The 10,592-nt window shown below is 43.3% G+C and overlaps 1 protein-coding gene across 3 annotated transcripts in view; it reads right to left on the bottom strand.

Annotated features, from left to right (window-relative positions):
* Positions 1 to 298: 298 nt before the first annotated feature.
* LOC109867798 (protein C12orf4 homolog) overlaps positions 299 to 10,592 on the bottom strand; it is a 25,074-nt gene continuing 14,780 nt past the window's right edge. For 2 of the 3 annotated variants that reach the window (XM_020457096.2, XM_031801128.1), the window contains 3 exons: positions 7,657 to 7,714; positions 7,499 to 7,566; positions 299 to 1,632 (listed from right to left, as the gene is read on the bottom strand). In XM_020457096.2, coding sequence (XP_020312685.2) covers positions 1,540 to 1,632; positions 7,499 to 7,566; positions 7,657 to 7,714 — 219 coding nt within the window. In that variant the 3' untranslated portion in view covers positions 299 to 1,539. Of the gene's footprint in view, positions 1,633 to 2,454; positions 2,734 to 7,498; positions 7,567 to 7,656; positions 7,715 to 10,592 lie in introns of all 3 variants that reach the window. The other variant, XR_004204770.1, reaches the window with a different exon arrangement.

Raw genomic sequence — 10,592 nt, 5'->3', positions numbered from 1 at the left:
GTGTTGCTCTGACGGCCAGGCTGCCTTGCTGCACACAACACTAGGGAGAGGGGACAGGCACGGGGTCCGGCCGGGGAATGATGCTGCTGAGTCGGCACCATGGTCCCTCTGCCCCAGGGAACCCAATACTTAAGGCCACCGAGACCAATGCCAAGAATGCCACACATTTCCGAAGGGTTTTGCAGGTTCTCACCACTGCAGTACGGTATAAACAGTACAGCAGGTTAACACGACACCGACTTGGGAGCTCTGAGGAGAATGGCCACAGACATCTGTTTTTCACTTGAAAGAAGACACGTTTGATGGTGCACTTGATCTGTTTAATCATCTTAATTCTGTTGCTGTTCATCATAGCAGGCAAACCTCTGACAAGCATCAATTATTTCATCCAACTAAAATGACTTACTTCAAACAGACATGGAAGAATGTAATTACCATGTCATATTAGCTTCAGGTAGATTAGTCGATCGTGGACTACTCAAACAGTAAATTAAATTGTGCACAAACTGCAATATGAAGTAGGCTATACACCAATGTTTACAGGCCCAGTAAAAAAAACGAACAAATGTCAAATCTGAAACATTATTTCACAAAGAGAAGATTCAGGATATATTCACATTGTTTAAACACTTTTTACATACATTTCGACTAAAAACATATAGTAAAGATGTGTGTAAACAGGACATTATGATCAGTGCACAGTAAATTGTGATCAGTGCACAGTAAATTGTGATCAGTGCACAGTAAATTGTGATCAGTCAATTGGAATGCCACATCAAAAATGAGTTGAGAAGTGCTGAAAATGTGTTGGGCAAACATTCAGGGGTATGGGCTAGAGTTTAGGCTGCAACAACATAAGAAACAAACTTTCTGTGTCTCATAGTAAATGTTTAAATCAATGTTTTGGCACGGAGTAGATTAAACATAATCTATCAGAGTGCTTCTTTATCTCTGAGAACAGTGCCCTCTGCTGTTACTGGGGTGGAGTGAGATGACAAAAAGTTCACTATAATTCACTGCAATGCAGTACACACACACACACACACACACACACACACACACACACACACACACACACACACACACAATGCTTGCCTCGGCAACAACACAATCCATCTTTTTTGGGAAGATGGGCCAAGATGATGTCACCTTGCCCTAAGATGATGCCAATTATGCAGGCATCGCTAAATCAATTGACAGTCATCCATCACACTAACCTCTGTAAAATGCAACTATTTAAATAGGTTAGAGGGAACTCAATTATCAAAACTCTTGAGGCCCCTCTCTATATTGTAAAATCATTGCAATACAAAAGCACTGAATCTCATACTTTTGACTGGAGTGCTGTAACAATCAGAGTACAGTCACTCCTTTGGTTAGTTTATTTTCATGATGGTAGACTCAACTGTGACTTAAACACAGACTGCAAGACAAAAATTCTAATTGCTATAGCATGATGAGGAAGAGGCCGTAGAATCTGTCTTAAAACAGCATGGTGTTGACAGTTGCCAAGCCGCCATGATTGGCCCTGTGTCTCCGTCAGCGTTTGGAGGTGAGTGTGAGGGTGGACGAGACACGGAAGATCTGAGGCAGCATGTTGCTCAACTGGTAGAACATCTCCTCAGAGATACTCTGTCAATAAAACACAGACAAAGTAGATATCAATGATTAATGCACATTGGAACTGATGAACATATGGAACGGCCGCTTTCCAAGATAGAGTAGCCTACACAGACACAACGACAAACTACTAACATGCAAGACATCTATTAGGGGGAAATTCTTAACATTCAAATTCACAACATACATTGTTTTGCTTGTACAACAGTAAGTGTTAACGACCACCTAAGCAGGGACATTTAGCTCAATGTCCCATTTCCCTTGGGACCAGTCAAGATGCTGAAATTATGCGCTCTCTGACAGCTGTCCCTTTAATAGGTAGCATGGCCTTCAAATAAGCATTTTAAGTATTCATGTCTCCCCTCACAACTCGTCTACTGCTTGTGTATTTAGACCTACGTATCTGTTTGAGGTGTACAACAAAGCTGTTTTAGAGGTGCTATTGGTGTTGGAGCCGTAAATGCTGTTAGGGGCCTTTGATGCTGGTTTTATCCCGAGACTGTCAACATATAATCATACTATAGGTGACCCTCTCTACAGGGAGACAATTTCACCCATGCCTGTAACCAAAGACTTGTTTATACAAGTCTTTGGTTACAGGTAACAGAGTCATAACAGAGTCATATTAATGAAGGGGGATGCTTTTATTGAGAAATTTCTCTTATTGAGAAATAAGATCAAAATCAAATCAAATCAAATTTATTTATATAGCCCTTCGTACATCAGCTGATATCTCAAAGTGCTGTACAGAAACCCAGCCTAAAACCCCAAACAGCAAGCAATGCAGGTGTAGAAGCACGGTGGCTAGGAAAAACTCCCTAGAAAGGCCAATACCTAGGAAGAAACCTAGAGAGGAACCAGGCTATGTGGGGTGGCCAGTCCTCTTCTGGCTGTGCCGGGTGGAGATTATAACAGAACATGGCCAAGATGTTCAAATGTTCATAAATGACCAGCATGGTCTAATAATAATAATAAGGCAGAACAGTTGAAACTGGAGCAGCAGCACAGTCAGGTGGAAGTTGAAACTGGAGCAGCAGCATGGCCAGGTGGACTGGGGACAGCAAGGAGTCATCATGTCAGGTAGTCCTGGGGCATGGTCCTAGGGCTCAGGTCCTCCGAGAGAGAGAAAGAAAGAGAGAAGGAGAGAATTAGAGAACGCACACTTAGATTCACACAGGACACCGAATAGGACAGGAGAAGTACTCCAGATATAACAAACTGACCCCAGCCCCCCGACACAAACTACTGCAGCATAAATACTGGAGGCTGAGACAGGAGGGGTCAGGAGACACTGTGGCCCCATCCGAGGACACCCCCGGACAGGGCCAAACAGGAAGGATATAACCCCACCCACTTTGCCAAAGCACAGCCCCCACACCACTAGAGGGATATCTTCAACCACCAACTTACCTTCCTGAGACAAGGCTGAGTATAGCCCACAAAGATCTCCGCCACGGCACAACCCAAGGGGGGGGGGCGCCAACCCAGACAGGATGACCACAACAGTGAATCAACCCACTCAGGTGACGCACCCCCTCCAGGGACGGCATGAGAGAGCCCCAGCAAGCCAGTGACTCAGCCCCTGTAATAGGGTTAGAGGCAGAGAATCCCAGTGGAAAGAGGGGAACCGGCCAGGCAGAGACAGCAAGGGCGGTTCGTTGCTCCAGAGCCTTTCCGTTCACCTTCCCACTCCTGGGCCAGACTACACTCAATCATATGACCCACTGAAGAGATGAGTCTTCAGTAAAGACTTAAAGGTTGAGACCGAGTTTGCGTCTCTGACATGGGTAGGCAGACCGTTCCATAAAAATGGAGCTCTATAGGAGAAAGCCCTGCCTCCAGCTGTTTGCTTAGAAATTCTAGGGACAATTAGGAGGCCTGCGTCTTGTGACCGTAGCGTACGTGTAGGTATGTACGGCAGGACCAAATCAGAGAGATAGGTAGGAGCAAGCCCATGTAATGCTTTGTAGGTTAGCACTAAAACCGAGTTTAATAGTAGAAAGTTTGCAGCCATCCACTTCCTTATGTCTGAAACACATGCTTCTAGCGAGGGCAATTTTGGGGCTTCACCATGTTTCATTGAAATGTACAGCTGTGTGTCATCCGCATAGCAGTGAAAGTTTACATTATGTTTTCGAATAACATCCCCAAGAGGTATATAAATATATAGTGAAAACAATAGTGGTCCTAAAACGGAACCTTGAGGAACACCGAAATGTACAGTTGATTTGTCAGAGGACAAACCATTCACAGAGACAAACTGATATCTTTCCGACAGATAAGATCTAAACCAGGCCAGAACATGTCCGTGTAGACCAATTTGGGTTTCCAATCTCTCCAAAAGAATGTGGTGATCGATGGTATCAAAAGCAGCACTAAGGTCTAGGAGCACGAGGACAGATGCAGAGCCTCGGTCCGATGCCATTAAAATGTCATTTACCACCTTCACAAGTGCCGTCTCAGTGCTATGATGGGGTCTAAAACCAGACTGAAGCATTTCGTATACATTGTTTGTCTTCAGGAAGGCAGTGAGTTGCTGCGCAACAGCCTTCTCAAAAAATTTTGAGAGGAATGGAAGATTCGATATAGGCCGATAGTTTTTTATATTTTCTGGGTCAAGGTTTGGCTTTTTCAAGAGAGGCTTTATTACTGCCACTTTTAGTGAGTTTGGTACACATCCAGTGGATAGAGAGCCGTTTATTATGTTCAACATAAGAGGGCCAAGCACAGGAAGCAGCTCTTTCAGTAGTTTAGTTGGAATAGGGTCCAGTATGCAGCTTGAAGGTTTAGAGGCCATGATTATTTTCATCATTGTGTCAAGAGATATAGTACTAAAACACTTGAGCGTCTCTCTTGATCCTAGGTCCTGGCAGAGTTGTGCAGACTCAGGACAACTGAGGTTTGGAGGAATACGCAGGTTTAAAGAAGAGTCCGTAATTTGCTTTCTAATAATCATAATCTTTTCCTCAAAGAAGTTCATGAATTTATCACTGCTAAAGTGAAAGTCATCCTCTCTTGGGGAATGCTGCTTTTTAGTTAGCTTTGCGACAGTATTAAAAAGGAATTTCGGATTGTTCTTATTTTCCTCAATTAAGTTAGAAAAATAGGATGATCGAGCAGCAGTAAGGGCTCTACGGTACTGCACGGTACCGTCCTTCCAAGCTAGTCGGAAGACTTCCAGTTTGGTGTGGCGCCATTTCCGTTCCAATTTTCTGGAAGCTTGCTTCAGAGCTCGGGTATTTTCTGTGTACCAGGGAGCTAGTTTCTTATGAGACATTTTTTTTGTTTTTAGGGGTGCAACTGCATCTAGGGTATTGCGCAAGGTTAAATTGAGATCCTCAGTTAGGTGGTTAACTGATTTTTGTCCTCTGGCGTCCTTGGGTAGGCAGAGGGAGTCTGGAAGGGCATCAAGGAATCTTTGTGTTGTCTGTGAATTTATAGCACGACTTTTGATGTTCCTTGGTTGGGGTCTAAGCAGATTATTTGTTGCAATTGCAAACGTAATAAAATGGTGGTCCGATAGTCCAGGATTATGAGGAAAAACATTAAGATCCACCACATTTATTCCATGGGACAAAACTAGGTCCAGAGTATGACTGTGACAGTGAGTGGGTCCAGAGACATGTTGGACAAAACCCACTGAGTCGATGATGGCTCCGAAAGCCTTTTGGAGTGGGTCTGTGGACTTTTCCATGTGAATATTAAAGTCACCAAAGATTAGAATATTATCTGCTATGACTACAAGGTCCGATAGGAATTCAGGGAAGTCAGTGAGAAACGCTGTATATGGCCCAGGAGGCCTGTAAACAGTAGCTATAAAAAGTGATTGAGTAGGCTGCATAGATTTCATGACTAGAAGCTCAAAAGACGAAAATGTCTTTTTTTTTTTGTAAATTGAAATTTGCTATCGTAAATGTTAGCAACACCTCCGCCTTTGCGGGATGCACGGGGGATATGGTCACTAGTGTAGCCAGGAGGTGAGGCCTCATTTAAAACAGTAAATTCATCAGGCTTAAGCCATGTTTCAGTCAGGCCAATCACATCAAGATTATGATCAGTGATTAGTTCATTGACTATAATTGCCTTTGAAGTAAGGGATCTAACATTAAGTAGCCCTATTTTGAGATGTGAGGTATCATGATCTCTTTCAGTAATGACAGGAATGGAGGTGGTCTTTATCCTAGTGAGATTGCTAAGGCGAACACCGCCATGTTTAGTTTTGCCCAACCTAGGTCGAGGCACAGACACGGTCTCAATGGTGATAGCTGAGCTGACTACACTGACTGTGCTAATGGCAGACTACACTATGCTGGCAGGCTGGCTAACAGCCTGCTGCCTGGCCTGCACCCTATTTCATTGTGGAGTTAGAGGAGTTAGAGCCCTGTCTATGTTGGTAGATAAGATGAGAGCACCCCTCCAGCTAGGATGGAGTCCGTCACTCCGCAGCAGGTCAGGCTTGGTCCTGTTTGTGGGTGAGTCCCAGAAAGAGGGCCAATTATCTACAAATTCTAACTTTTGGGAGGGGCAGAAAACTGTTTTCAACCAGCGATTGAGTTGTGAGACTCTGCTGTAGAGCTCATCACTCCCCCTAACTGGGAGGGGGCCAGAGACAATTACTCGATGCCGACACATCTTTCTAGCTGATATGCACGCAGAAGCTATGTTGCGCTTGGTGATTTCTGACTGTTTCATCCTAACATCGTTGGTGCCGACGTGGGTAACAATATCTCTATACTCTCTACACTCACCAGTTTTAGCTTTAGCCAGCACCATCTTCAGATTAGCCTTAACGTCGGTAGCCCTGCCCCCGGGTAAACAGTGTATGATCGCTGGATGATTCGCTTTAAGTCTAATACTGCGGGTAATGGAGTCGCCAATGACTAGAGTTTTCAATTTGTCAGAGCTAATGGTGGTGAGAGTGCTCCAGAATATAATTTCTCAATGAGATGCATTTTAATTTTTTAATTTGACCTTTATTTAACCAGGCAAGTCAGTTAAGAAAATATTCTTATTTTCAATGACGGCCTGGGAACAATGGGTTAACTGCCTGTTCAGGGGCAGAGCGACAGATTTGTACTTTGTCAGCTCGGGGGTTTGAACGCTCTAACCACTAGGCTACGCTGCCGCCCCAAGTAGACGGCCAGTACATTGCTTTTAAACTTTACTGAACTATTAACAGAATGTATTTACAAAATAATACATATAGGAGCAGTCAGCATAATATTATTTGACCTAAACAACATATTATTATTATAATTAATGTCATAACATTTTCATCACACAGTGACACTATAGACTGAGACCAAGTTACATATGTTTTATGTTGAGCTTCCGGGAATCTTTTTTTGTAATGGTAAATTGAATGTAGGTACACGGTGTACACTCCGAAGTGTATTTGGAGAGTACACAAGACCAGCTGTGCCTTTGTGAGACATACTGTACAGGGGTACTATTGTTGGATGCCGAATGGCTGGGACAAGCAATAGCTCCAACTCCAAAGTGTGTTTAACTTCCTGTTCCGAAAGATACGATCTTCTCCTCAAGTACTTGTTTTTGCTTCAAATAGGGTTCATTCTGGGGCTTCACCAAATCACATTTGGCAGGCAACACTTAATCAACCTATAATACTAGTTATATGAGTGGTGTTAAAGACTAATCAGCCCTGAATAGTGAATACTGACAATGCTTTGGTGTTGTTTTCTGAGTCCTTGTCAGAGACATCTACCCTGTCTGGTTGTGTACATTCAACTGTAGTGATACAGTTCTAAACCTAAATAATGTCGCTAAAAATATATCTTCTGCAATACAATGCATACTATGTGTGAGTCAATTAGGTTCTGATCAGATCAGCAGCAGCCAGCCAGACCTGTTTTCTTACCTGTGGAACTAGAAACTGGACTGTCCGTGAGATCCCTCCATCCCACGATGCCATCTCCATCATGAAACCTGTAGAGGGAAACATCTTAAGTTAGGACTGAGAGGTCTCAGAGGTAACACAAGAGGGGAAAATGACACTGGTACATCTTACTCTCTCACCTTTGACACATTTGAAGACCAGCTCAGCCCTCCTCAGGCACCATGGGATAGTCATCTCCTGCAGGGGAGAGAATAAAAGGAGTCAGTCGGGCCACAGGATGGTGGAACATGATGAGCCTTCTATCCTCTGTCATCCCCTCACTGTTCCCTTCTCTTCTGCCTTCCTGACATTGTCAAACAACAGCTTTTCATAGAGAATAAAAGTAATGTTCCTTGAAAGAAATCTGTAGGTGTACAGCTCATTGCCTTCTATGGCTCCTTTGACCAACTATGCTGGCCATTATGCTACTGTATATAGGCCTGAGTTGGGCAAAAGTACAATCCATCAGTTGGAAAAAGCACTGGAAAAGATTCCAGACAGAAATGCTTTTAAATTATAAAATGACAGATAATGAAGTTTCTTTGGTAAATTCCTGCAGCTTAGGAAGCGAGAACACCACACAGAGTACATTTGTGAGCGAGCTCCTGCTTTGACTTGAGAGAAGACGTTTCATCAGGCATGTTGTGGCATGATAAGGACAGAGCCTTCTCTAGACTGCAGTGAGGAGGTCTACTCTACATCAGGCAGCAGCTTGTTGAGTAATGGTTGTTTTTCAATTCTGGGTGCCTCCATGTGCCGCTGTCTATCAATGCTACCGCTGTCCCCCCACCCTGTGTGTACCGTGCGCTGTATACTCAGAGTTTGAGTAAACACAACAGTTCAAGACTCTCCACTTTTCCCTCCTCCTCTACTCCTGAATGGAGAAAATGCTAAGAGCACTGCTGAGGTTGGGTTGTACTGAATGAACAAGTAGAGATGTGGAGGAGGAGGTCATTAAGGGACACAGTATCAAAGGCTTGTGAATGTGCCATGGGACAGGGTAGGAACATGTCAGGATGACACTGGGGATGAGGACAACAGACTGACGAACACAACTGTTTAACTGAAGGGCACGAGGGGCATAGCGGCACTCAAACACATCAGTTCCTAAGGCAGGAAATAGGACACATTCATTACTCCTCCTCTCCTTCAGTCCATTTTTCATCCATTTCTCCTTTCTCTACTAATCATCTAACCATGGAATGACGAGTGGTCAGTTCAGTTCACTGGGTTTACTCACAAAACAACTGAATCATACACCATAAAGTTAAATATAAAATTGGGTGATTCAATCATTTCAGGCTACATTGATATATTTTTTTAGAGCTTGTGATAACTTTGACTGTACAGTTAGATAATAAGTAATCAAATATTTTCACACACCCATTTTCTTCTACAAAACATCACCATTGCCAAAACCATGACTGAAAATAATGTTGTATGATGCAAGGAGCCACTTCATAAAATACATTCATTATTATCATTGGTATTGACAATGAAACACTCCTGGTCTCTGATCCAGTGCATTATATCTCCTGCCGTTGTAGCCTTAAGCAAGGTACTTAACCCCCAACAAGGTAAAATACTGCATGTATAGGTTACTGTATAAAACACATGTGTTCCGTCAACCCTCCATCCAAAGAGCTACTGGATATGCAGGCTTTTGATACAACCCTGCGCAAACACACCAGTCAGCTTATCAAGGTCCTGTTGAGCAGCTGATTTTTCTTTACAATGTGGTGTGTTCATGCAGGGCTGGAGCAAAATCCTGCACACCCAGTAGCTCTCCTGGAGGATGGTTGGCCACCCTGCAACATTACAATTACAACCAATGAAACAGTGATCAAATGGCTAAGATGGGCAAGGTAGCTAACAAAGACATGTTTATGTAAGGCTCCCCGTGTTCAGGGGAGATCTTGACAGCATAGGAGTTACTTGTCAATTAGGCTATTATAAGAATATTTTTTTACTTTGTCAGAATTACCTGACCAGTATTGAGTAGAGCGGAATCCTTTCTTTCCAACGGTGTCATAATTATTTCTCAACAGACAATTTTGAGTGTTTGAGTGACAGTTTTACAGCCGGAGTATGCAGCATTTGCGCACCCGTATCAGCTACGTGTCGGCCTTTGGCGGTTATACTTTGCCGGTGGGAAAGTTATTTTAGGACATCGGACATGACATTAATATATGCTAATAGTTAACCAGCCAAACTACACTGTTTTGAATGGCTAGTTATCTAGTTTTACCTGCTGCGCAATGTCTCTCTCCTCTGGAAATAGCCCACTCGCACTGGAACACATGCAAGTGATGCACACACCATGACTTTTCCAGGATTTTCATTGCTGACCAAAAATGTGCTATAACTGGGTAAATAAGTCACTAGCTAGCAATTAATATCAACAAATGTGCACACTGTGCGGCAGGTAGCCTGGCGGGTAGGAGCGTTGGGGCCAATAACAGAAAGGTTGCTGAATCGAATCCCGAGCTGACGAGGTAACAACCTGTCGTTCTGCCGCTGAGCAAGGCAGTTAACATACTGTTCCCCGGGCGCCGATGATTTGGATGTTGATTAAGGTAGCCCCCCACACCTCTCTGAAGACACATTTCAGTTGAATGCATTCAGTTTTACAAATGATTAGGTATCCCCCTTTCGCTTTCCATTATCTCAAAAACACATCTTGCGACTGCATGATTGAAAGACCGATCATGCCTGTCAAAGAGAGCCTCCAATAATTATACTCAAATGCGCTCTGCAGAGATTGGGAGGACAGTGCGCAACACATCGCAGGAGACTTTGATCAAATTCTGATCAGAGTAGCCTAATTGTTTGATATTTAGATGTTTTTGTCAAGTCAGACAACTTATACCTATAATTTGCTTGTCCGATAATTTGTTTTACTTGCCCTGGGCAAGCGGAGAAGCATTAATGTCGAGCCCTGAACCAATTACACATACAGCATAGCATATGTATAACTAACGGTCATCTCTCACCTGTAAATAATGTACTGTTGTACATGCATTATGAATCTGACTTCTGGGACCTCGAGGTATATATATATATATATATATATATA

Source organism: Oncorhynchus kisutch, linkage group LG22 (assembly GCF_002021735.2).
Source record: "Oncorhynchus kisutch isolate 150728-3 linkage group LG22, Okis_V2, whole genome shotgun sequence".
NCBI lineage: Eukaryota > Metazoa > Chordata > Actinopteri > Salmoniformes > Salmonidae > Oncorhynchus > Oncorhynchus kisutch.
Note: the sequence above shows the minus strand (reverse complement) of the source record. Positions and strands in the feature narration are given on the sequence as shown.